Consider the following 27,688-nt stretch of genomic DNA (forward strand, 5'->3'; position numbering starts at 1 on the left):
ATTTCCCAAAACTTGGCTGGTTAGAGGCTCCCTCCACCATGAATTGGTCCAAACTGGGTTTTTTAGAGGCTCCCTCCACCATGAATTTGCCCAAACTGGGCTGTTTAGAGGCTCCCTCCACCATGAATTGGTCCAAACTGGGCTGGTTAGAGGCTCCCTCCACCATGAATTTCCCAAAACTTGGCTGTTTAGAGGCTCCCTCCACCATTAATTGGTCCAAACTGGGCTGGTTAGAGGCTCCCTCCACCATGAATTGGTCCAAACTGGGTTTTTTAGAGGCTCCCTCCACCATGAATTTGCCCAAACTGGGCTGTTTAGAGGCTCCCTCCACCATGGATTGGTCCAAACTGGGCTGGTTAGAGGCTCCCTCCACCATGAATTTCCCAAAACTTGGCTGTTTAGAGGCTCCCTCCACCATGAATTGGTCCAAACTGGGCTGGTTAGAGGCTCCCTCCACCATGAATTGGTCCAAACTGGGTTTTTTAGAGGCTCCCTCCACCATGAATTTGCCCAAACTGGGCTGTTTAGAGGCTCCCTCCACCATGAATTGGTCCAAACTGGGCTGGTTAGAGGCTCCCTCCACCATGAATTTCCCAAAACTTGGCTGTTTAGAGGCTCCCTCCACCATTAATTGGTCCAAACTGGGCTGGTTAGAGGCTCCCTCCACCATTAATTGGTCCAAACTGGGCTGGTTAGAGGCTCCCTCCACCATGAATTTCCCAAAACTTGGCTGTTTAGAGGCTCCCTCCACCATTAATTGGTCCAAACTGGGCTGGTTAGAGGCTCCCTCCACCATGAATTGGTCCAAACTGGGTTTTTTAGAGGCTCCCTCCACCATGAATTTGCCCAAACTGGGCTGTTTAGAGGCTCCCTCCACCATGAATTGGTCCAAACTGGGCTGGTTAGAGGCTCCCTCCACCATGAATTTCCCAAAACTTGGCTGTTTAGAGGCTCCCTCCACCATTAATTGGTCCAAACTGGGCTGGTTAGAGGCTCCCTCCACCATTAATTGGTCCAAACTGGGCTGGTTAGAGGCTCCCTCCACCATTAATTGGTCCAAACTGGGCTGGTTAGAGGCTCCCTCCACCATGAATTTGCCCAAACTGGGCTGGTTAGAGGCTCCCTCCACCATGAATTTGCCCAAACTGGGCTGGTTAGAGGCTCCCTCCACCATGAATTGGTCCAAACTGGGGTTTTTAGAGGCTCCCTCCACCATGAATTGGTCCAAACTTGGCTGTTTAGAGGCTCCCTCCACCATTAATTGGTCCAAACTGGGCTGGTTAGAGGCTCCCTCCACCATGAATTGGTCCAAACTGGGTTTTTTAGAGGCTCCCTCCACCATGAATTTGCCCAAACTGGGCTGTTTAGAGGCTCCCTCCACCATGAATTGGTCCAAACTGGGCTGGTTAGAGGCTCCCTCCACCATGAATTTCCCAAAACTTGGCTGTTTAGAGGCTCCCTCCACCATTAATTGGTCCAAACTGGGCTGGTTAGAGGCTCCCTCCACCATGAATTTGCCCAAACTGGCCTGTTTAGAGGCTCCCTCCACCATGAATTTGCCCAAACTGGGCTGGTTAGAGGCTCCCTCCACCATGAATTGGTCCAAACTGGGGTTTTTAGAGGCTCCCTCCACCATGAATTGGTCCAAACTTGGCTGTTTAGAGGCTCCCTCCACCATGAATTGGTCCAAACTGGGCTGGTTAGAGGCTCCCTCCACCATTAATTGGTCCAAACTGGGCTGGTTAGAGGCTCCCTCCACCATGAATTTGCCCAAACTGGCCTGTTTAGAGGCTCCCTCCACCATGAATTTGCCCAAACTGGGCTGGTTAGAGGCTCCCTCCACCATGAATTGGTCCAAACTGGGGTTTTTAGAGGCTCCCTCCACCATGAATTGGTCCAAACTTGGCTGTTTAGAGGCTCCCTCCACCATGAATTGGTCCAAACTGGGGTGGTTAGAGGCTCCCTCCACCATTAATTGGTCCAAACTGGGCTGGTTAGAGGCTCCCTCCACCATTAATTGGTCCAAACTGGGCTGGTTAGAGGCTCCCTCCACCATTAATTGGTCCAAACTGGGCTGGTTAGAGGCTCCCTCCACCATGAATTTGCCCAAACTGGGCTGGTTAGAGGCTCCCTCCACCATGAATTGGTCCAAACTGGGTTTTTTAGAGGCTCCCTCCACCATGAATTTGCCCAAACTGGGCTGGTTAGAGGCTCCCTCCACCATGAATTGGTCCAAACTGGGGTTTTTAGAGGCTCCCTCCACCATGAATTTGCCCAAACTGGGGTGTTTAGAGGCTCCCTCCACCATGAATTTGCCCAAACTCTGCTGGTTAGAGGCTCAATCCACCCTGATTTTCAAAACAAATGTTGGTGCCAACCTCAACTTACTACAAGGGCCAAATTCACTGCTGGTGACAAGCTCTCCTCACTGCAAGTGCCAAATACACATGTTTCAAGGTGTTTTCCTACTGTCAGAGAGGTGGTATTGAGTGTGTAAAGTGTGTAGTTGTTAGGCTGTGATGTTGGGGTAATAGAGGGTCTTTGGTGTGTTAGATGCCCCCAGACATGCTTCCCCTGCTGTCCCAGTGTCATTCCAGAGGTGTTGGCATCATTTCCTGGGGTGTCATAGTGGACTTGGTGACCCTCCAGACACGGATTTGGGTTTCCCCCTTAACGAGTATCTGTTCCCCATAGACTATAATGGGGTTCGAAACCCGTTCGAACACACGAACATTGAGCGGCTGTTCGAATCGAATTTCGAACCTCGAACATTTTAGTGTTCGCTCATCTCTAGTGTTTATCAGTTACTGTGAATCATATTCATAAATGTCATCTACAGAGGATATGTTCTGAATTGGTTTATGTTTTACTGGCAATTAGGTTGTATTGTGTTGCAATGCAGTCATTGTACACTATGGAATAGTAAATCTGTGAATCAGCCAAATCGGATTTACCATTATATGGCCTTTTTATGTTTTAATGGGAGCTCCTAAAGCAAATATCTAACCAGACAACCTTCTTTTCGGGTCTGAGTGTATATTCTGTATACTTGCAGACATGGTGAAGATATTCAGATATTTCTAAGGTCAGACATAAGAATGGGGAAGACAAGTGATCTAAGGGAGTTTGACTGAGCAGCGATTGATGGTGCCAGATGGAGTGGGTGAAGTATATCAGAGTTCAAAGAGAATAATATGCAACCAGTATGCATCAGTTCTGTGGGCGACAAGATCTTCTTTCGATAAAGATCAAAGAAGAATTTCAAGCTGGTTCAAGTTGACCAGAAGGCGACAGTGACTTGTGGCAGCAGTATACAGAGGAAATTATCTGAGCGCACAGTGGGTAGACTATAGCAGCTAAAAGCCCTACCAGTGTCTGTCCCTGTCACCTAAGGATAGACATCACTAAAACTGCATATAACAGTTGGATATTAGATAAACATATATATCCTTATGCAAATAAAATAATGGGAAACCTTAGATCCATCCATTCTTGCCATATCTTCTAAATACCACTTGTGGGCTGTGTATATTCTGCGGCCTCAATAACTAATATGGCTGACCATCCCTTTATAGCTATAGACTACCTATTTTCTAATACATACTTAGAAGAGCCTAGAATAAATTGTGAAAACTAACGGTACTAGATCTCTGTCCAGTAGAGCACATTTACAATTGTCAGGGTTTGAGGTTGCTAGGTGGGGTGGCATAGACACAAAAGTCCAGTTTCTTAAGTTCAAAACAAAGGTAGAGTTTATTTTCACTCAAAAAGGTAGTGCAGCAACAAAATGAAAGAATGCAAAAATAAATACCTGCCCGGCAAGGCTCTAACTAAACATAGAATAGGTTACCTAGAATAACAGAAATCCAAAAGCCAGTAGAATCATTCAGGACACAGCTCCAAAAATATGACCTCTCTGTTTGCTCTCCAGCCAAGCTCTGCCCACAGTCTGCTGCTAGAGCTGGCTTCTTAAGCCTCCTTGATGAGCAGACTCTCTGCAGCTGAGTAGCTGCCGGAACATCCTCAAAGTGTGTACTGGAGGGGGGGTGGAATGACAGGTCCCACTACCAACCTACCTGTCATTCCTAAAAATCCAGCCCAATACTGAGCATTTACCAAAATGCTCAGCAGACGAAAGTTGTCTGCTGAGAACAAATATTCCTTGTAGTAGTCTGGGTGAGATTTACACCCCCTCCATTACCTGACCAGCCATCGGCTTACACAATATACTGTCTTTTCAATGGGAAAATTACATAGAAAATAAGAGGATAGCAAACAGAACTGTAGCAACTAGTGTGATATAAGAAACACATGAAAATGGTCATACAGAAGATGCATTTGAGATGAGAGCAGAGCAGGGATTCCTAACATCATAGGTGACTGTAATATTGGAGTCCAGTTCCCTGCACAATGTGCACTTCAGGAAATATGGCCTATGTGAAGTCAGCCTTAGGGCGACATAACAATAATATTAACTTTATATGGTGCCAACATATTCTGCAGTATTTTATATATCAGAGGGTCCATGAATAGAAAATATGAGACATTAAAATGTGACAAAGACAGTAACATATCAAACAATAGGAGTGAGGACCTTGCTTGCAAGAGCTTACAATCTATGAGGAGATAGGGGGACACAAGAAGTAAGAGGGCTTGTTTGGTTATATAACTGAAGCTGTATGATCCCGTCACCAGCCAGCATGGAGTTCAGGGGGAATTCTAGATGAAGGGGTCAGGATTAGAGATGAGCGAACAGCGTTCGATCGAGTACATGTTTGATTGGATATCAGGCTGTTCGAGATGTTCGATTCGAGTCGAACACCAGGTGGCAAACACACTAAAAATTCATATCCCCTCCCACCTTCCCTGGCGCCTTTTTTGCACCAATACCTGTGTATGGGAGGTGGGACAGGAACTACAACAACGGAGGCATCGAAAAAATCGGAAAAAGTAATTGGCTGGCTAATTCAAGTGACCTCCAATTCATACGAATAGTGGATTTAATATCTGATTCATATGAGACTGTGAACTATGTGATTGTGAGACAGGGATAGATGTACAGGCAGGGTTAGCTAGGGATTACCTTTATTTAGGGGGGAATGTTACTCACCCAGCTCTTTGGGGCTCTATCTGGTCGGGATCCCTGTCAGCTTGCGATATGCGGGAGCTGACTTTTTCCCATAGGAATGCATTGACCAGCGTTGATTGGCCGAATGCCATACAGAGTACAGCATTCGGCCAGTCAACGCTGGTTCTGCCGGAGGCTCGTCTGTGAGGAGGCGGAATCTAAAATCGGACCAGAATGGAGACTGCTGTGGACCGATCTTAGACTCTGCCTCCTCCGGCAGAACCAGCGTTGATTGGCCGAATGCTGTACTCTATATGGCATTCGACCAATCAACGCTGGCCAATGCATTCCTATGCCGAGATGTAGCAGTGCTGGCCGTGCGCTCAGCACTGCTACACCGGAGATGCAGCAGAGCTGAGTGTGCGGCAGGGTTCAGCGCATCTGTGATGCAGCAGAGCTGAGTGTGCAGCAGGGTTCAGCGCATCTCTGATGCAGCAGAGCTGAGTGTGCAGCAGGGTACAGCGCACACTCAGCTCTGCTACATCTTTGATGCAGCAAAGCTGAGTGTGCAGCAGGGTTCACATCTCTGGTGTAGCAGTGCTCAGCTCGACTGCATCTCTGGTGTAGGCGAGCTGAGCGCATGGCCAGCACTGCTACATCCCGGCATAGGAATGCATTGACCAGCGTTTATTGGCCGAATGCCATACAGAGTACAGCATTCGGCCAGTCAACGCTGGTTCTGCTTGAGGAGCGAGAGTCTAAGATTGGTCCACAGCAGTCTCCTTTCTGGTCCGATTTTAGACTCTGCCTCCTCACAGATGAGCCTCCAGCAGAACCAGCGTTGATTGGCCGAATAATGTACTCTGTATGGCATTTGGCCAATCAACGTTGGTCAATGCATTCCTATGGGAAAAAGTCAGCTCCCACATATCGCAAGCTGACAGGGATCCCGACGTAATACAGTGACTTAGGCATGTTAGATGCCCCCAGACATGCTTAACCTGCTGTCCCAGTTGCATTCCAGGGTGTTGGCATCATTTCCTGAGGTGTCATAGTGGACTTGGTGACCCTCCTGAGTCGAATAGTGGTTTCCCCCTAAACGTGTATTTATTCCCCAAAGACTATAATGGGGTTCGATGTTCGATTGAACAGTCGAGTATTGAGTGGCTACTCGAATCGAACTTCGAACATTTCACTGTTCGCTCATCTCTAGTCAGGATCTGAGAAGTAGAGGAGGGAGGATAGACTAGGATAATAAATGATAGCGTATGTGCAGAGGTGTAGTACCATGTGATCAGGTCATGTAATAAGCCTGACTAAACAAATGTGATTTTAGGGCAGTTTTGAAGCTGCTGCAATTGGATATTGATCTGATTGTTCGGGGTAAAAGACAACTCTGTACGAATATAGTAGAAGTCATAGATAACTATAGTTATCTATTTATAACCACAACTATAAGAAGGGCCACACCCTATGTCTAGAAGGGAAGGGAAGAAGGTTTTTATACCAACATAAAAGAGTTTTGTTACTACTACAAATGTTGTGGATTAGATTCTACAGTTTCTTGTTTGCCTGCAATACAGTGTTTGGAATTGGGAAGAACCTTTCTTCCTTTTAAGATGAGGACATTTTTCTTCTGCCTTATTTGTTGTATTACTGTTCCTTCCTTTGAGTCAACACTGCAGAATAATAGATGAAACTAGATAGATTTATGTGTTTTTTTTCAACCTTACTATGTTACCTTTGGAATGTGGTAGAATGGAAAAATCACAGCATGAATGAGCAACCAACATATTTATGTTGACTGTTATTATTACTATTATGGTCAAAGTTAAGAATGTGAAGTTGTAAATACATACATTTGGTATGAAGCTTTAGATAGGTTGACATTGGGTGTCAATGGAAATCACAATGCTGTGCCATACAGTATCTACTGAGAAATAGATCCCAGTGACAACCACTAGATCCCACTGACATATAATGGGTTCATCTGCGTTCCATCACAGTTTCTATATTATGCGTTACAATAATAACACTGCAGCTTTTATTGCTGTAATCTGTGAATCATTTGCTGCCATAGCCTTGGAATGATGGAACCTCTAACATATTTATTAACGTGATATTTAAAGAGGACCTTTCATCAGATTGGGCACAGGCAGTTCCATATACTGCTGGAAAGCTGACAGTGTGCTGAATTCAGCGCACTATCGGCTTTCCCGATCTGTGCCCTGGGTAAAGCGCTATCGGTCCCAGTAACATAGCGCTTTACAGTCAGAAGGGCGTTCCTGACACTGTGTCAGGAACGTCCTTCTGCCCAGCAGCGCCTATCATGCTGCACAGCGTGAGCGGGGAGGAACGCCCCCTCCCTCTGCTCACAGTGCTCGTCCATAGATGAGTATTATCAAGAGGGGAGGGGGCGCTCCTCCCCGCTCACACTGTACAGCGCAATAGGCGCTGCTGGGCAGAAGGACGTTCCTGACAGAGTGTCAGGAACGCCCTTCTGACTGTAAAGTGGTACGTTACCGGGACAGATAGCGCTTTACCCAGGGCACAGATCGGGAAAGCCGACAGTGCACTGAATTCAGCGCACTGTCAGCTTTCCAGCAGTATATAGAACTGCCTGTGCCCAATCTGATGAAAGGTCCTCTTTAAGCGTATTGTTTTATTATTATTGTTCCTGCTGCAACGTATGGCAGGGGAACTGTCTATGTCTTAGATCTATTGCTAATCCCATAATTTATACTGTACATCTGGTTGTTTCATATGATTATGATCATATTATGAATTTCTCTTTTATTCTCTCTCAACCAAAAAAAAAAATCTTAAAACAAGAGACTACCCCTCCGAGCTGGCAGGTTTTTTGAATATGGACATCAAGATGTGAACAATTCCATGAACTTTTGAAATCCGTTTAATTTATGTTAATGGAAATCTCCAACTAATGTAGTAAATGCAGCCATTGTAAAGAATGAACAATCTTTCAGCATAAAAACGTAATAACAATCATTTGCAAATCATCTTATTCTCCAGTATAATTATTATTTTTTCAGAGACACTGCTTAATGTTTTTTCAGAGCCAATTAAACGTAGAAGAGCTATCTTTTCTGCCTTACAGCTAAAGGTAGCAGCCTGAAATAGATATTAAGACAATGTTATTGAGCTTTGGGGCTTGATACAGAATAAGAGAGATCTACAGTGGAGGATTGTCAGGGAAAAAAAACTAATGGGGAAGGTGATATCATTGATATGTTATGTAATTTCTCAAGGTCATCATTTTAATTGCATTGATAACATTACTCAGAGTAATTTTCATTATCACTTCCTGTCGTTTGCGTTCCGCTGGCAGTTGGCGTATTGCATATCAGCTCTTTATTCTCATTTTGTTTGCTGCCGAGGATAGTAAATTTCTCTGATCATTTATGCTGCCGCCTGAAACATATATCTTGTTAATAGTGGACCATTTGTTAGAATAACGCCACAAAGTCTTCAAATCCCTTGTAAATTGGTTTCACAGATTTTCTTCAATCAAATTAATCAACAAGCCACCTGAATAGCAAACCCAAGACGCGTCATATAGATTTTCTTCCGTAGAGCAAGGACCGGTTTTAAGCATCTGAACTCCCCACTTCTCCCCCCAGGCCACATCATGTTTTGAATAATGGAGTAATTTATTCTGCATAAGATATTATAGAATATGTAATGGAGCTTGTCTCAAACTAAAGTATTCCTTTAATATATGGCAATAATGTTTCCCGTTGCCCAGAAGAATATTAATACTTCATTTTTTGATTAGACGTAAGGGTTAGGGCAAATATCTGATCAATATGCATTGCAGATGCTGACAAACATCCAGAGCTGAGCATTAGGGTAGATGTGATTGTTTAGTGTTGGCAGTAAGATGAATTTAGCTCCTAGCATGCAGTCAAGCAATCAAAGACAGAAATTGGAATGGCATCTGTTTGCTTACGAAAAAAAAATGACGCTGGTTGAGAGTTTCTAAAATCACTTAAAATGTCACACTGGTTAACAAAAACTACTATTGGGTTTGACTGGTGTTAAAATATCTCTGGTAACTCTTTTATATCATAGCAGCGACTTTCCTTAGAACCCCGCAGCAGACTTGCTTCAGGAGCTATGCTTTCTGTAGTCCTCCACTTCTTACACTTTGGTTTTGATTCAGAGCGGAGGGATTGCTGCAGTTGAGTTAATGTTATTTTTCAGTAAACTAAAGATGAAATAACTTTCCAAAGAGAAACACTTTCTATCTTTTTTCAAGATCTGAAGTGAAAAATGTGGCAGGGTTGAATATCCTGTCCAAGCACTTCAAATGAAAGAAAAAGTGGAATAAAAACAGCCTTGGGGTATTTGCAGATGAAACTACGGAATTTATGGCCAAACTTAATTCCTTATCGCTCCTGTAATATTAAAATGCCTCTATGGACAGAATTAGGTTCTTTATAATGCATGGTGGACTCAGACCTGGAGCAGATGGCAGAGCTTCCTTCTTCACAAGGAATTTTTGCTTGAGTATCTTCAGATACCAGTGATAAGACACATCTACCGCTGTGTTAGAGATTTTATGTTTCTCAGTTTGATAGTGGGAAATATAATAAGTAATAACAGTTCTAGTATCTCAGATATTGTACAAGGCTTTATTGTGGCTCTATATAGTTTCCGAGTTGAATTGGAGCCACATAACATCATCAATAAAGGTCTATGAGCCTATAATCTACCTCCATATGTTTTTTCTCTTGGATGACAGAGCAAATATTTTTTGGTGTTCATCAAATGCCATATTACAGAGATTCTCTCTCCAGAAACATTTCTTCTATAGTAGGTACCCTACAGTTTCATCATACAAACTCTATGCACATGGCACTTTAACCCATAAAGTCACATAGTAATTAGGGTTGAGCCGATCTTGACTTTTCAGGATCGATTTTAAAATCCGATTTCTGATTATTTTTCATTCGAACCCGATCTCGATCCCAATTCCGATCCCAATGCAAGTCCATGGGATTTTTTTATTAATCGGAGATCGGATTTTAAAAGCAATCCTATTCACTATACAGCAGTGGTTCTCAACCTTTCTAATGCCGTGACCCCGCAATAATTTTGTTGGCTACTTCATAACTGTAAGGGCTAGTTCACACAAGGGGCGGTATAGCGGATTTAGGCACCGAGAGCGTCACTCTCTGGTCAAAACACTCTTGCTACGACTGTCGCGGCTTCCCCCCCAAAGTCGGCTCAAATGAATGGGCCGACCCTGGAGGTTGCTGCCGCCAGGTGGATGCCGTGGCTCACCGAGCCGCGGAATCCGCCTGAAGAAAGGGCGGCCCGCTTTCTTTTTCCGTGAGCGGCAAAAAACAAGCCTGGCGGTCTAAATAGACCGCCATTGTGAGGAGGCGGATTATGACGTGGATTTCGCCGCATAATCTGCCCCCTCTGTGTGAACGGGCCTTAATTTTGCTACAGTTATGATTCGGAATGTAAATACCTGATATGCATTATGTAATCAAACATCATTTCAACATAGTGATTAATCACAAAAGCTCTCTTCCACTAAATCTGCTGAACCCCCTATCATACTCACACACAGCCTGAACCCCACCATCATGCTCACACACAGCCTGAACCCCACTATCATGCTTACATACAGCCTAAACCCCCTTTCTCCCATCTTGCTGACACACAGCCTGCAGCCCACTATCATGCTCAAACACAGCCTGAACCCCACTATCATGCTCACATTCACAGCCTGAACCCCACTATCATGCTCATACACAGCCTGAACCCCACTATCATGCTCAAACACAGCTTGAACCCCACTATCATGCTCAAACACAGCCTGAACCCCACTATCATGCTCAAACACAGCCTGAACCCCACTATCATGCTCAAACACAGCCTGTACCCCACTATCATGCTCAAACACAGCCTGCACCCCACTATCATGCTCAAACACAGCCTGCACCCCACTATCATGCTCAAACACAGCCTGCACCCCACTATCATGCTCAAACACAGCCTGCACCCCACTATCATGCTCAAACACAGCCTGCACCCCACTATCATGCTCAAACACAGCCTGCACCCCACTATCATGCTCAAACACAGCCTGAACCCCACTATCATGCTCAAACACAGCCTGCACCCCACTATCATGCTCAAACACAGCCTGCACCCCACTATCATGCTCAAACACAGCCTGCACCCCACTATCATGCTCAAACACAGCCTGCACCCCACTATCATGCTCAAACACAGCCTGCACCCCACTATCATGCTCAAACACAGCCTGCACCCCACTATCATGCTCAAACACAGCCTGCACCCCACTATCATGTTAAAACACAGCCTGCACCCACTATCATGCTCAAACACATCCTGCACCCCACTATCATGCTCAAACACAGCCTGCACCCCACTATCATGCTCAAACACAGCCTGAACCCCACTATCATGCTCAAACACAGCCTGCACCCCACTATCATGCTCAAACACAGTCTGCACCCCACTATCATGCTCAAACACAGCCTGCACCCCACTATCATGCTCAAACACAGCCTGCACCCCACTATCATGCTCAAACACAGCCTGCACCCCACTATCATGCTCAAACACAGCCTGCACCCCACTATCATGCTCAAACACAGCCTGCACCCCACTATCATGCTCAAACACAGCCTGCACCCCACTATCATGCTCAATCACAGCCTGCACCCCACTATCATGCTCAATCACAGCCAGCTTACACTTGCAGTCTCTTCTCTCCAACTTACCTTCCAGTCTCCATTCACTGCAGCTTGCTCTTCCTGTGTAACTCGGCACTGTACTGAATAGCTCCGCCCACACCAGAGTACGATCACATGGTCATGACATCATCACAGGTCCTTTAGCCCACGAGGATCTACCCTGCTGCAGACAGTAGCGCGGCTTCTCAGCGCCTAAAGCCATCGGAAATATGTATTTTCCGATGGCTTTAGGCGACCCCTGTGTTTTGGTCGTTCGACCCCCGCCGGGGTCGCGACCCACAGGTTGAGAACCGCTGCTATACAGCATGGAATCTCACAATTGTTAGAATCCACGCTGTGTAGTGAATCACTAAAGTAGTCAGAGGCTACTTAGTCCCCCCTGGTGTCCACTTACCTGCAGAGATGGCAGGTCCGGTGCTCGGTGTGTTCTCCTTCTTCCTCTCGCTGCCACTCCACGCTGTTCTTCTCGGTTCGCTGCCCCCTCCCTGCCAGGTTAGGAGAGTGTGGGCGGGTTAGGAGAGTGTGGGCGGGTACTGGGAGGGGAGACGTCACGTCTCCCCGCCCCGTACCCGCCCACACTCTCCTAAGCCACAAGCCCCGCCTTCCTAGCTCTTTAAACACTAAGGAGGCAGGGCAGCGGGAAGACCAGCGTGGAGTGGCAGCAAAAGGCAGAAGGAGAACACACCGGGCACCGGATCAGCCATCTCTGGAGGTAAGTAGCTACTACAGATGTTTAGTTTAGTCTCCCATTAGAATGAATGGAGGCAGCCGGCATGCAGGGGGTTAAGGCTGTGTGTCGGCTGCTTCCATTCATTCCTATGGACCTGCAGCGGAGCCTTCACACTGAGTATACAGCGTATACTCAGTGTGAAGGCTAAGCAAAGCATTGTGGGAAAAGATCACCGATCTCGATCCCACCTAAAAAGATCATCAAAAGAACATGATTGCTCAACCCTAGTAATAATATATTCTTTGGCTTGTTAGAAAGCAAAACAAGTATGATATAGAATTTAACAGGGTTTGGGATTTTAGATGTATAGAAGGAAAGAGAGAAGAAATTTAAAATAGAGAGTATAAAAAGTATTCCAAAGAAAACTTGAGTTGTTCTTATGGTCTAGACATAGTAACATAACACAGAATTTGTAGAAAATTCGACATATAGAATTGGAAAAGAAGAAAGTAAATACTGACGGCGCTCTCTGGTCAGGGTAAAGTAAAGCACCTTACCCTGACCAGAGAGCACCGTCAGTATTTACTTTCTTCTTTTCCAATACCGGTTCCGGATCTCCATTGGTTAACTGGTGCAAGTAAGACGTGCTGCTCCCTCCGTTTGCTCATTCTGACAAGCCTTAAATGTGGTTGTGGATGTTTTTTCACAACCAGAGCAGGTGAGAGGCCATCTGGTCTAGCAAAAAAAAAAAAAATTCAGTAAATTCTGTATAGAATTGGAATTCTTGGAGAGGAGGCTGGCTTTTTATGAGATGGTGAAGGAAGGCTATAGCTTGGTAAAAAGAGTCTGGTAACTGTTATGTTTCCTTAGAACCGCAAAGCAAGCATGTTTCTGGAGTTATGCTTTTTTTTACTTTTTTGGTAGAGTTGGAAGGGACCTCAAGGGCCATCGGGTCCAACCCCCTGCGAGTGCAGGTCTTCCTAAATCATCCCAGCTATATGTTTATCCAGATTCCGCTTGAAGATTTCCATTGATGGAGCGCTCACCACCTCCCGTGGCAGCCTATTCCACTCTCTCACTACCCTCACTGTCAGAAAGTTTTTCCTAATGTCTAATCTGTATCTCTTTCCCTTTAGTTTCATCCCATTGCTTCTTGTACTTCCTTGTGCTAATGAGAATAGGGTAGATCCCTCTGCACTGTGACTACCTTTCAGATATTTGTAGACTGCTATTAAATCTCCCCTCAGCCTTCTCTTCTGCAAACTAAACAATCCCAGTTCTTTTAGCCGCTCCTCATAGGACATGGTTTGCAGACCTTCCACCATTTTGGTTGCTCTTCTCTGGACTTGCTCCAATATATCGATGTCTTTCTTGAATTGAGGCGCCCAGAACTGTACACAGTATTCCAGGTGTGGTCTGACCAGGGAAGAGTACAGCGGAATAATGACCTCTCTTGATCTAGATTCAATGCTTGTCTTAATACATCCCAGAATTTTATTAGCCTTTTTTGCAGCAGCACCGCACTGTTGGCTCATGTTGAATTTGTGATCTACTATTATGCCCAAGTCCTTTTCCCCTATGCTATCACTTAGTTCTATTCCTCCCATACTATATATGTTTTTTACATTTCTGTTACCCAGATGTAGAACTTTGCATTTGTCCCTGTTAAATACCATTTTGTTCGCCTCAGCCCATTGTTCCAGTGTGTCTAAGTCCTTTTGAATACACTCTCTCTCCTCTCTAGTGTTGGCTATTCCTCCCATCTTCATATCATCTGCAAATTTTATGAGTTCCCCAATAATTCCATCGTCCAGATCATTTATAAAGATATTAAAAAGTACTGGGCCCAGAACAGAGCCCTGCGGCACCCCGCTTTTGACTTTCTTCCAGTTCGATGTGTAGCCATTTAGTATTACTCGTTGTGCCCGATCATTAAGCCAGTTGCTTTAAACTGTCCTAGCGTTCTTTCAGATTGGTTTTGGTGTCTAATTTCTAACCTGTGGCCAAACAATAAGAATATAGTGTTCTAAAACAGTAGTAACATCAGTGTTGGAGAAAGAAGCCTTATATCGGACCTTAGGTCATAACATCATGGAAAATAAAGGCAATACAGCAAGGGCTTGTCCCATCTCAAGGATCCTGTCTATACCGGTACCTTATGTAAATAGAAGACTTTTCCTAAATATATTGCTTTAGAAATGCTGCTTTGTTTGCCTGCTATGTCAACTTATTCCTTCCATTGTTTACACACTATTGCTATAACTACGAACCTGTGAGATAGGACAAGTGAGGTCACTCACTGCTCTTTCTGGTAGGACAATCAGTTCCGCTAATTGCAGTTTGCTGATAAAACCCTGCTTGTTATCTCTCTGTGTAAACACACAGATAACACAGAGTCCATTCTCTGAAAACATGTACATATTATCTAATCTGTATAAGTATTATGTGTCCCATTCAACAAGACTTAGGAGAAGGGCAGGGGGGGAGGGGGAATACAGGAAGTGAGCAGACTGCTGAAACACTGAGATGGGAAAACCCCTTTAAATTGGGTCTGTTCTGGCCATTTAGCATAAAACCAAACAAGAAAGTTACGGTAACTTTACTATAGCTGTCTTGTATTCCGTATTGCAGAAATCTTTGACCCGTACATATAGGTCATAACGAGAATGAGGGAGAACGACTTTAACTATACATATATACAAAACTATCTTTGTATAAGCTTTAGGTGATCTGATAGGTATGCCCGCAAATCAAGAAAGTGGAAGTATATTGCAATACCTAGTCTAGAACTTCAAATGTCTGTATGGAAACATATATGGTGTCACATAACAGTATACATATCTAAAGGTCCACTAAACATTTACAGATAATAAGGGCCTCTTCTATTTTTTGTGGTTTTTGTTAAAAATATATGCATGAATTAGTCATTTTTGCCCTGAAAAGCTAAGGAAAATAGAAAATGAACTGGCGAGTATTCTCAGGTTTTCCTTTCACGCCAGCCTGTCTTCTTAACATCTATTTTTTATGTCAAAGATTTTATGCAGTGATGAGGTTTATATTGAAAGTGTGGTGACATATTGCAGCCATCACGGGAGTCTTCTTTGATATTAAAAAATGAATAAACTTTCATTTGAAGCTGTCTTCATCCTTCAATACATAAGGGCCACCAAACCTCAGGATTGATTGCAGTGTTAAAGGATTAGATCAGTGGAATTAGATTTCCCTATCAGAGGCATTGAATTCATCCCAAGTGTCTCATTGATATTATGGCTTCAGGAAGGGAAGCAGGCGCCCAGCTCTGAATGACTTCAAGCAATCAATGTCACTTTCCGTTATGTGACTTTTTGCAGGTGTGTTTTCTATTTTAACTCAGTCGGAAAAAAAGAGAAAAAAACAATGATAAAGCAATTAATGTTTTTATTATATATATGCCAGACAAGATCATTCTTTAGTTGTTTCGAAAGTGAAACTTGACGAAAATGTACTGAAAATTCTTCAATAGAATTCTAACTACATCTTGATGGAGAAATGGGAATAGATTGGGGTGGACAAAAGTAAGATGGTTCTGGCTGCAGCCCTGTTGCTTTCGAGGCCTTGCCCACCCTTCATGGGCCTTTAGTGGATCTCCATAAGCTTTCAATATCATAGATTTTTTGTGGAATTCGTATAGAACGCTTCCAACGTTTTCCATAACTCTACCCCTCCATTGACTGTAGAAAGTGGAAATCAATAAATAAGACTCCAATCTCCAAGGAGCGCAGATCTTAAGCATGGAAACAACATCTATCAGACATAGTCAGGAATACCCTTTGAAGTAACCATATAGTGAAAGGGTCCCTTTTTCTAAAAATTATGTGGACAAAAAGAGCTGTATAGTGCATGATAAACATGGTAATAGCAAAAAGTCAACATTGTAACTATAGTGTATCCCTTATTATGGCAATAGATATCGCCATAACTTTTGACTGCCACTACACGCATAGGACATAGGCAAAACGCCTCCATATATTGATGCCCAATATTACATGTAAAGAGTATCCCACACAATGCATCAGCCAGCAGAAGCTGATGCCTGTCCTCTTTACGGCACAATTTTGAGGAGAACCAGTCCTTTTTCATGATTTTAGGATACCAGAGTTCCATGCTCTGCTCTATTGTCACGATTCCTATACCTTACTCTCTATAGTATACATTATAATTGGAATGAAATGGTAATTTTAATTCCTCTGAATATGTAGGAAAGCTCTGAGCAGCTTTATTTCAGTATGGAATATTAACCTCTGCTATGATTCACAGCAGACGAAAAATAACCTGCCAATATCAACAAAGTCCTGCATGAATGCAAACCATTTTGGGAGCTATACGCCTCTGTTCTTATAGCTTAACAAAACCAGCTTCAGGGCTAGCAAAGTTTATTAATAAAATATGAGCTGGATTTAGGTGTAAAAAAAAAAGTTATATGGAAAATATTCCCATGTAGATAGCAGAATGTTATTAATAATAATATGTTCAGAACATAATGCAAGAAAAATGGAAGTGTCACAAAATGCGATCTGTTACTGTAGACATTTCAGACCAATACCTTGAATGAAGCAATGAAGAAGTCAAGCACTTCAATAGCAGGTGATACATTTTCCTGCTAATAGAATATATTTTAAATACAAGCTTTCAAGAGCAGAGCTTTTCCCTTAGTTTCTTAAAAATCCAATCACTTTTATAAGTTCTTATCATCTGGGGCCGAAATACATTATCATTTTTGTGTTCTTGAGCAGATTTCAACATTCCTTTGAGGATCTGACTACTGATATCATTTTAAAGTGATCTGCATTTTGAGAAATAATGTCCGACCATTGTATCTTTTATTATAAGCTTAGTCGTACGACTGTCATCAAATCCCGAAGAAGCACAGTCTGAAAGCCCAATTGAAATCTCTCGTTCTTAATGCAAAACTGGAGTTGTAGTCACTTTCTGACCTGTGCCGTATGTTCTATTGATGATTGGACTTTTCATAGGCCTAGACCTATTATAGTTATTTTATTTTCAGCTGCAATGATGCAAATTACCATCTCTGCCTGCAAAGTTTTCTCTAGAACTTTATGTACTTTCTGCAGATGACAGGTATGAAAAAAGATAAAATACAAAAGCAATTATCTTTTTGTCTTTGTCTCTTTGTAACAGTATGACCAGTCCATACTAGTCAGGAGTTCACTACAATAGTCATATCCCCACTAAAATACACGGTGCATAGTATGTGGAATCTAAGAACTAAGTAAATAAGACATTAAAAATGCAATTAATACTGTTTCGTAATATTACAATATTCTTCTTCATCCTCAGCTTTGTATGCCACACTGAGAATAAAGGCAACAGTATTATACAGCTGCCAGAACGTGAAACTGCTTCACCAGCTTAACCTCCCAGAGGCTGTGATCAATAGTGATCGCTGCATCTGCATGGTTAGGGCTAGTTCACACGGGGGGAAGTTGGCAGTGGATTTTGATGCGGAATCTGCCTCAAAATCCGCTGCCAAAAATGGATCCCATTGATTTCAATGGAAGCCGCTCGCTTCTTTTTTTCTGCTAGCTAGTAGCTAGCAAGGTACTGTAAAACATGGTACTCCAGCACAAACCTAGCCTGATGGGGGATACTCTTCTTTTGCGTGATTGAGAGCCTAAACTCAGGGAACACCAAATGTACTCACCCAAAAGTGGTGTGAATATAGCCTACAGCTGAGATATTACACTGTAAAGGGATAATGCTATGAAACATACTTATCCTCTATCCATAGGATACAGGTTAAATTGCTGATTGGTGGGGGTCTGACCACTGAGACCCCCATTGATCGTGAGAACAGGGGTGTATTAGCTGTGAATGCAGCAATGGGAAAACTCCCATTCACTTCAATGAGTGGACATTTTTGTGTCCACCAAGGAATTTGTCAGCTTTTTCCATGGCTGCAGGGATAATATACCCTTGTTCTCAGGATTGGTGTGTCTCTCAGCGAACAGATCCTATGGGTAGAGAATAAATAGCAATTTCATGGCATCACCCCTTTATTTGTTACTTGGTCGAATACCATTATATTTGGGACTGTGGTTTGCATCTTGATGCACCTGGCTACTGAGGACAATGTAGTGTCCTACCTATCTATCAGTATATCTAATATTTCACATCTGTCTATCTGTCTTTATGAATATTATCTTATTCCTTACATTTTAAATAGGGTTGAGCGTTGTGGGAAAAGCTAACAATGTTAGCTAGGTCTCATAGGAATGAATGGATGCAGCCGGCACACAGCCTAATGGGAGACTAGCTAACATCTCTAGTAGCAAACACTTACCTACACAGAAGTGCTGCCACTGGTCCGGTCCCCGCTGTTCTCGGTCCTCTTCTCACTTGGCTGCCCCCGCTTCCCAGGTTAGTGTTACAGACCTAGGAAGAAGGCGGGTCTTGTGGCTTAGGAGAGTGTGGGTGGGTGCTGGGAGGGGAGCACTCACATCTCCTGGCCCTGTACCCGGGAGATGTGAGACTTAAGAGAACATTAACAAGAGAAATGAATAAGTGACTTATCACTAGCTTAAAAAAAATAAAAAAAAATTATTATTATTATTATTATACTGAAATTCTACAGTTCTCACTCCTCTTCTCGCCTCGCTGCCCCCACCTCCCAGGTTAGTGTTACAGACCTAGGAAGAAGGCGGGTCTTGTGGCTTAGGAGAGTGTGGGTGGGTGCTGGGAGGGGAGCACTCACATCTCCTGGCCCTGTACCCGGGAGATGTGAGACTTAAGAGAACATTAACAAGAGAAATGAATAAGTGACTTATCACTAGCTTAAAAAAAATAAAAAAAAAATATTATTATTATTATTATACTGAAATTCTACAGTTCTCACTCCTCTTCTCGCCTCGCTGCCCCCACCTCCCAGGTTAGTGTTACAGACCTAGGAAGAAGGCGGGTCTTGTGGCTTAGGAGAGTGTGGGTGGGTGCTGGGAGGGGAGCACTCACACCTCCCGGCCCTGTACCCTGCTAGACTCTCCTAAGCCACAAACCCCGCCTTCTTCCTAGGTCTGTAACACTAACCTGGGAGGCAGGGACAGCGAGGTGAGAAGAGGACCGAGAACAGCGGGGACCAGACCAGCGGCAGAGTTTCTATGCAGGTAAGTGGACACCAGGGGGGACTAAGTAGCCATAGGATTTTTTTTTAATCACTACACAGCGTGGAGTTTAACAATTAAAGCGTTCAATTTTTAGACTCCATATTGTGTTGTGAATAGGATCGTTTTTAAAATCCGATCTTCGATTATTAAAAAAATCCCATTGTCTTGCATTTGGATCGGAATTGGGATCGGGTTCGAATGGAAAATGATCGGAAATTGGATTTAAAAAAGATCCTGAAATCTCAAGATCGGCTCAACCCTAATTTTAAAGCGTGAATTACTTAATTTTGAGTTTGTGTTTTTATAATGATCATTGCAAATGTCTGGCATTAAATAAGAAATGCAGTTGATAAAAGATGACAAGCCATTTTCCATTGCAATGCAGCCTATAATTGTGAGATAAATATACATTTTTAAAGAGATTTTTATTAAATTGTGTAACCAAACCTTGTGTAAAATGCCCTTGCACTCCACTTGTATTTCTTATGACCATTCCCAACAGAATAGCATCTGTTTATTAATTTAATACATTAGAAGCTGCAGCCAAACTTTTGTTACTTGCTTTGTGCTCGATCTATGGACGCCGCGGTGATTTATAACCACCATCAGGTAGACATTCTGTCCATTAATTCACTAATAAATGGGAAAGCTTACGTCTTTGTACTGTAGAGTCTGTCCTGTTTACATGTAGGTGGCATACCAGTGAAATTCCCAATTCATTACAAGGTAACATAATTCACATTAATTGTCTGCTATCTCATACATGCCTGCATATGTTTTCTGGCGTTTGCTGTTAACCTCTACATAGTTGCCAGCTATCTTGTATTTACAGCATTAATTTCTTTCTATTACCCATTAGAGAGACCCATTATGGAGACCCCCTATTTGTTAGGGCAGCTTTCTGAATAATTATAATTGGCATAATAAGTATGCATCATGGAATATCTTAACAACAAGTGACCTCTAGAATAAAGACACCAGTGCATATATACTACCATACGTATGAAAATGTGTTGGCGGAGTTATTGTAGTAATTGTTATATTGTGATATTTATTAGACAGAGCTACCATTGGAATTTACAGCGGATACTACATCAGAATGGGGCAAATGGCATGGCACTGCTCTAATCCCATGGTCCTATTTCCCTCCTGGTGTTAACATGATGAATTCCTATGCTATCCATGGCTCCGGGATTGGCAGAGTTTATGAGTCCTTATATCCAATTCCTCCACAGGAAATAGCAGAAGGACAAGGCCCCAATTTGTAAGTGTGATTATGTTTATATATCTCTTTTATCACTTCAAAGTGGACTGTAATATGAGGTTTTAGCATGTGAATTTAGCATTGATCTGCTTTGAATACCATGTAAGGTTTAGTTTGTATGCATAGAAACCACTATGCCACTTTCACACTGTCAGTATTTGGTCAATATATTGTATTAGTATATTAGTTACAAATTTTCCCATTATAGCTTCTAGCTATTTTGGTTTTACTTCTGGTTTCGGCTTAGACCTGGTTCACATCTGAAGTTGGTATTCCTTTCAGGGAGTCCGCTTGGGGAACACCCGAATGGAAACCTATACACATAGAAAAGGGGCTACCTGGGAAATCACTGCGGACCCCAGAGACTACAATGAGGTCCGTGTGGTTTCCACTAGGTTCCCGCATGTGTCTCAAGCAGCACTTTTCTCTCTGGATGTTTCCTGTGGAAAATGAACAGAAATCACACAGACCCGATTATAGTCTATGGGGTCCGCGTCAGGTAACCGCTTTTCTATGCGTATAGGTTTCCATTTGGGGAGTCCCCAAGCGGATGCTTCAAATGGAATACCTAACACACATGTGAATCGGCTCTTAGAAATAGTGATACAAAACAGTGTATAAATACTTACCACATGTAGAAAGACTTATACACTCCTTATGAATACTGTTACTTAATTTCAGTTCAACTTGTCTACATATAGTGAAATGTCTTGAGATGAACACCCAAATCAGCAGTTAAAGACGTCTTCTAGTGGTGTGCTCCTCTCTACAGAAATTGCTAATATACAGTAAACAGGTACTGCCCTATATTATAACTGTAGACGCAGATTTTCTGGACCCTTTAGCTTCACCCAATAGGCAGGACACACCTCACTTCTTATACAGCTGTATGAGTCTTTAACTTGAATCTGACATATTTCTGCAGCATATGACACAACAAAACTCAAAACTGAAAGCATCAATTTAAAGTGTGCTGCAACTGTTTATTTATCATTCTGTGTTAAGTTAAAGTTTGCTGCATCTCTAAGAAGTTGCATTTTAGAGAGGTCTTACCAGAAGATCCAAACTGAATGGATGGCTAAGCCATCCATTGACTATCAGAGGTCATTAATTGGGCTTTGCTTAACGTGTTATGTTTTTATGGTACAACCCCCCTCCCCATTCACACCACAAGGATTTTCTGGCCAGAACAGTATGCCAGGCGCTGGACTCCTAGCAGAAACTTATCTATGCTGTTTGGAGTCCCTGCCTCCCAGCACCATACTTTCCTGTACTATAATTGGTATGGGACAGTATGTCACTGGATGGCAGGGACTGGTAAATCCAGCCAAAGCATGGACCACATATAATGACTGAAATTCGGTTGTGTGAATAGGAGGGGTAAGAGTCTCACAGGAGATCATAAAGCCATCTCATATGAGTACTCTGTACATGATAAAGGTTGTGGCATTGCAAAATTTGTGTAGCCCGATACTAGCACAAAAGTGTCGATTCTGATATTGCATTAGTTTTATCATTGGGCAGGATTCTGGTATTGACATTTTACATTTTAGGTATTCATAAACTAGCCAGTTGCTAATGCCAACCTTCCTCATAATGGAGCTGTATATCAACTTCCCCTTATGATGAATATTTGCATGCAGACATTACTGTAAACATACACATCCACATTACATACAGGAAATGTATCAAAAATAGGTGTTGGCTATTACAATTTTTTTCATCTTTAAGGGCCACATTGAAGGGAGATATAATAACTATTGCATCGAGAAAGACATTACTGAAAATGTGTTGAGTTCATGTAGATTTCCATTAGATATTTTTACACTTTATTCATGTAAAATCAAGAAAAATAAGCATTCTATCCAGTGTATTATTTAAAAACTTACACCTTTTATATACAATTATTATGCCAAAGGCAGGTATGGGCTTGTTCGTTCTTTTCAAAGAAATGTTCCTAGTGTGACATGTGTATTGAACTATACAATTAATGTAATAAATTTATGCACATTGGTAAAAACCTCCACATGGATTTATTGTATAAAATGATACACATATAAAAAGATGGTTTTGTGATATTAAAATAAGTGCCTGAAAAAATACATTATATAGGCTTATAGCAAACAGTTCAATGGGATCAGCCTTAGGTCCATCTTTGGAACAAAAATGTATTTGACAATAATAGGTAATGCACCCAGAACTATTGCAACAAAATAAATTAGTAAAGGGCACTAAAATTTAACTTTTAATAGTATTGATTAAAAGCTGACTGATCACTGATCAAAATGGTGAAAAAATATATAATGGGTTATTAGGAATTGCGTGTCTAAGTGATAAACTGTAACAGTTCGCTGGGATGATGATTCGCTGGCCACAATCACGCACACTTCCAAAACTAACACATACGGTCACTATAACACCATACAGATAGATATCACACCCGGCCGGGACACTCACAACACATAGAGCGTACTTGCTAAATTCAGTGTTAACCCATGAGATGGGTAACACTGTGCAGGCCATAATATAGGTGCAGCAGCCTCTGATGAACCACTAACCCACCGGAAGAAACGCGTCAGTCGGCTTATAGTGGCCATATGTCTTAGTTTTAGAAGTGTGTGTGATTGTGGCCAGCGAATCATCATCCTGGCGAACTGTTTCAGTGCTGGGTCTGTTATTTGAGGGCTCAGTATAGGTTTATGCTGGGTCAACGGTGTTAGACTCAGATGAAGAGGGCTATCCCAAATTTCTTGGCTTTATTAGGCAACCATAGCCATTAGAATTGTTATAGGGGGCCACTCGGATCTACACCCAGACACACGCTAATTGTTACAGTTTATCACTTAGACACGCAATTCCTAATAGCCCATTATATATTTCTTCACCATTTTAATCAATGGTCAGTCAGCCTTTAGGTCCATCTTTGTAGCACAACAAAGACTAGACATTTAGTTTGTTCTCTAACTATATATTCTTGCTCTTATCCTATTTATTTCTCTACGTCCTTCATTTTCCTACTTCATTGTCTCTTTTTCACTTTTTGTTCCCACTCTGTCCCCATATTCCCTTCTCCTTTATCTTTAACGTCACATTTTCAAGTTTTCCCCCTGATTTGTCTCCTTTGTTCCTATTTTCTCCAAGCTTTTACTTTTTGGCCTTTTCTTCCTCACTTTGCTCCCACCCTGCCCTTGCTTATCTTCTTTTCCTCAAATCCAATTGTCTTCTTTTTGGCCTCCTCCTTTTGCCACTTTTCCATGTTTTCCTGGACTCTCTCTTCCTTTTCAGACTGTTTCCTTTTCGACTTATTTCTCTTCTTTGTTTTTATCTATAAGACACCTACTCTTTGTCTTTGCTTCTCCTGTTTGTTTTCTCCTTCTCCTACACCTCTTTATATACAATGGCAAGAAAAATAAACTGAACATAATAAAGCACTAAATATTGAGTTGAATAATACATATGAAGGTAGAAGTGCTTGCTTTGTGCATTCAAGGCCACATAAGGCTATGTAAACCTGCCTTCCAGGCGACTTCTGTGCAAACACAGATGTAGAACCAACAGAACAGTAGATTTGTGAGGGAAGAGACATTGAATACTAGAGCCTATTTTGATCATCCAAAGTAGATTTTAAATCAAGAAATACATCTTGGGAACAAGTGCTTAAAGCAGAAAAAACATAACAATAGTAACAAACGGTAGAGCCAGAATAGTTGTAGAAGGCAGCGTAAATACACAGGGGCAGATTTATTCATTATTATTATTATTATTATTATTATTATTAGAGATGAGCGAGTAGTACTCGATCGAGTAGGTATTCGATCGAATACTACGGTATTCGAAATACTCGTACTCGATTGAGTACCACTCGCTATTCGAATGGAAAAGTTCGATGCAGAACCAGCATTGATTGGCCAAATGCTATACAGTCGGCCAATCAACGCTGGTTCTTCTCCTACCTTTAGAAGTCTTCTCCGTGCAGCTTCCCCGCGGCGTCTTCCGGCTCTGAATGCCCACTTGTAGTGCGGACACGTGCAGTCGGCTCTGCCCAGGCCTGATGCCTGGAAGAGTGAATTCAGAGCCGGAAGACGCCGCGGGGACGCTGCGCGGAGAAGACTTCTCGGAGGATCCAGCCCGACCCTCACTCGTGGACTTGGTAAGTGTAATTTGATCGAACGTTGCCTACCCCTGAAGCGAGCATTCCCCCCCCCCCGTAGACTTTAACCTTTTCGCTACCAAGGGTCTCTGGAAATTTTGCACCTCCAGTAGCCAGAGCAATTTTCACAGTTTTGAGATGGACAATCAAACCTAAATTGCAACATTAAAAAAGCATCCAACCCCCCCATACCTATATATTTTCTTAAAGTAGACACCTGCAGCATTGTTAGAATGCCACGTGGTACTGTATACGAACAGGCACCTTCATGCAATTTTGATTTAAAGTGAATGTTTTATGAAAAAAATGCAAATAAATGTATATTAGTTGTTAAAAGCGGAAACCAAACAAAAAAAATTAAATGCACCAAACCTCCTAAAAATAAGAGTTCAACATGTGCAGAGTTCATACATATCACTATGGCCTGAACCCGCATGCACGTGTCTTCAGAAAAATCGCTAGAACTGGAAGGAACAAAATTCTTCTTTGAAGCTGGAAATGTTAAAAAATTATAATCCTATAAAATGGAGGGATTACACACCATGAAAAGTAAGTGAACCCCTAAACCCTATATATTTTTTGAAAGTAGACAACCTGAAGATTACAAATGTCTTAATGGGTCATCGATAGCCACATCCACCTTCATGCAACTTTGCGACCAACACAAATAATTTTTTGAAAAAATACGCTAAAACACATATTTGCACCTAAAACTCATGTTCAATCTCACATTCATATACAAAATACTTTTAAAATAATAGCTTATGGTGTATACAATGTGTAAATATACTATATGTACTGCAAACATCAACTACAACAAGAGCTCGGACTCCCAAAAACACGAATACAGAAGACAAGCAGGATTTTGCTGTTGTTCACTAATATGTTAAAAAGCTATGCTGCACCTACCAAACTGTGACTGTGATACCAAAATCTAACTTTTTTCAGAGTACACAGCATACCGTATATAAAAACACAATTTAATAGTTTATATATACAAGCACCTTCATTCAACTTTGCCGCAAACAGAGATTGCTAGTAGAGATGAGCGAACACTAAAATGTTCGAGGTTCGAAATTCGATTCGAACAGCCGCTCAATGTTCGTGTGTTCGAACGGGTTTCGAACCCCATTATAGTCTATGGGGAACAGATACTCGTTAAGGGGGAAACCCAAATCCGTGTCTGCAGGGTCACCAAGTCCACTATGACACCCCAGGAAATGATGCCAACACCTCTGGAATGACACTGGGACAGCAGGGGAAGCATGTCTGGGGGCATCTAACACACCAAAGACCCTCTATTACCCCAACATCACAGCCTAACAACTACACACTTTACACACTCAATACCACCTCTCTGACAGTAGGAAAACACCTTGAAACATGTGTATTTGGCACTTGCAGTGAGGAGAGCTTGTCACCAGCAGTGAATTTGGCCCTTGTAGTAAGTTGAGGTCGGCACCAACATTTGTTTTGAAAATCAGGGTGGATTGAGCCTCTAACCAGCAGAGTTTGGGCAAATTCATGGTGGAGGGAGCCTCTAAAAACCCCAGTTTGGACCAATTCATGGTGGAGGGAGCCTCTAAAAACCCCAGTTTGGACCAATTCATGGTGGAGGGAGCCTCTAAAAACCCCAGTTTGGACCAATTCATGATGGAGGGAGCCTCTAAACAGCCCAGTTTGGGCAAATTCATGGTGGAGGGAGCCTCTAAAAACCCCCAGTTTGGACCAATTCATGGTGGAGGGAGCCTCTAAAAACCCCAGTTTGGACCAATTCATGGTGGAGGGAGCCTCTAAACAGCACAGTTTGGGCAAATTCATGGTGGAGGGAGCCTCTAAACAGCCCAGTTTGGGCAAATTCATGGTGGAGGGAGCCTCTAAAAACCCCAGTTTGGACCAATTCATGGTGGAGGGAGCCTCTAAAAACCCCAGTTTGGACCAATTCATGGTGGAGGAAGCCTCTAAAAACCCCAGTTTGGACCAATTCATGGTGGAGGGAGCCTCTAAAAACCCCAGTTTGGACCAATTCATGGTGGAGGGAGCCTCTAAACAGCCCAGTTTGGGCAAATTCATGGTGGAGGGAGCCTCTAAACAGCCCAGTTTGGGCAAATTCATGGTGGAGGGAGCCTCTAAAAACCCCAGTTTGGACCAATTCATGGTGGAGGGAGCCTCTAAAAACCCCAGTTTGGACCAATTCATGGTGGAGGGAGCCTCTAAAAACCCCATTTTGGACCAATTCATGGTGGAGGGAGCCTCTAAAAACCCCAGTTTGGACCAATTCATGGTGGAGGGAGCCTCTAAAAACCCCAGTTTGGACCAATTCATGGTGGAGGGAGCCTCTAAACAGCTCAGTTTGGGCAAATTCATGGTGGAGGGAGCCTCTAAACAGCCCAGTTTGGGCAAATTCATGGTGGAGGGAGCCTCTAAAAACCCCAGTTTGGACCAATTCATGGTGGAGGGAGCCTCTAAAAACCCCAGTTTGGACCAATTCATGGTGGAGGGAGCCTCTAAACAGCCCAGTTTGGACCAATTCATGGTGGAAGGAGCCTCTAACCAGCAGAGTTGGTGGAAATCAGGGTGGAGGGAGCCTCTAACCAGCCCAGTTTGGACCAATTCATGGTGGA

The 27,688-nt window shown here is 42.8% G+C and overlaps 1 protein-coding gene across 1 annotated transcript in view; it reads left to right on the top strand.

The window, feature by feature from the left end:
- The window catches only part of LOC142218676 (UPF0462 protein C4orf33 homolog), a 112,678-nt gene that overhangs the window by 72,265 nt on the left and 12,725 nt on the right, over positions 1–27,688 (top strand). Inside the window, exon 6 of the mRNA XM_075287551.1 lies at positions 20,709–20,914. Coding sequence (XP_075143652.1) covers positions 20,709–20,914 — 206 coding nt within the window. The remainder of the gene's footprint in view (positions 1–20,708; positions 20,915–27,688) is intronic.

This window comes from Leptodactylus fuscus, chromosome 1 (assembly GCF_031893055.1).
Source record: "Leptodactylus fuscus isolate aLepFus1 chromosome 1, aLepFus1.hap2, whole genome shotgun sequence".
Taxonomy (NCBI): Eukaryota; Metazoa; Chordata; class Amphibia; order Anura; family Leptodactylidae; genus Leptodactylus; species Leptodactylus fuscus.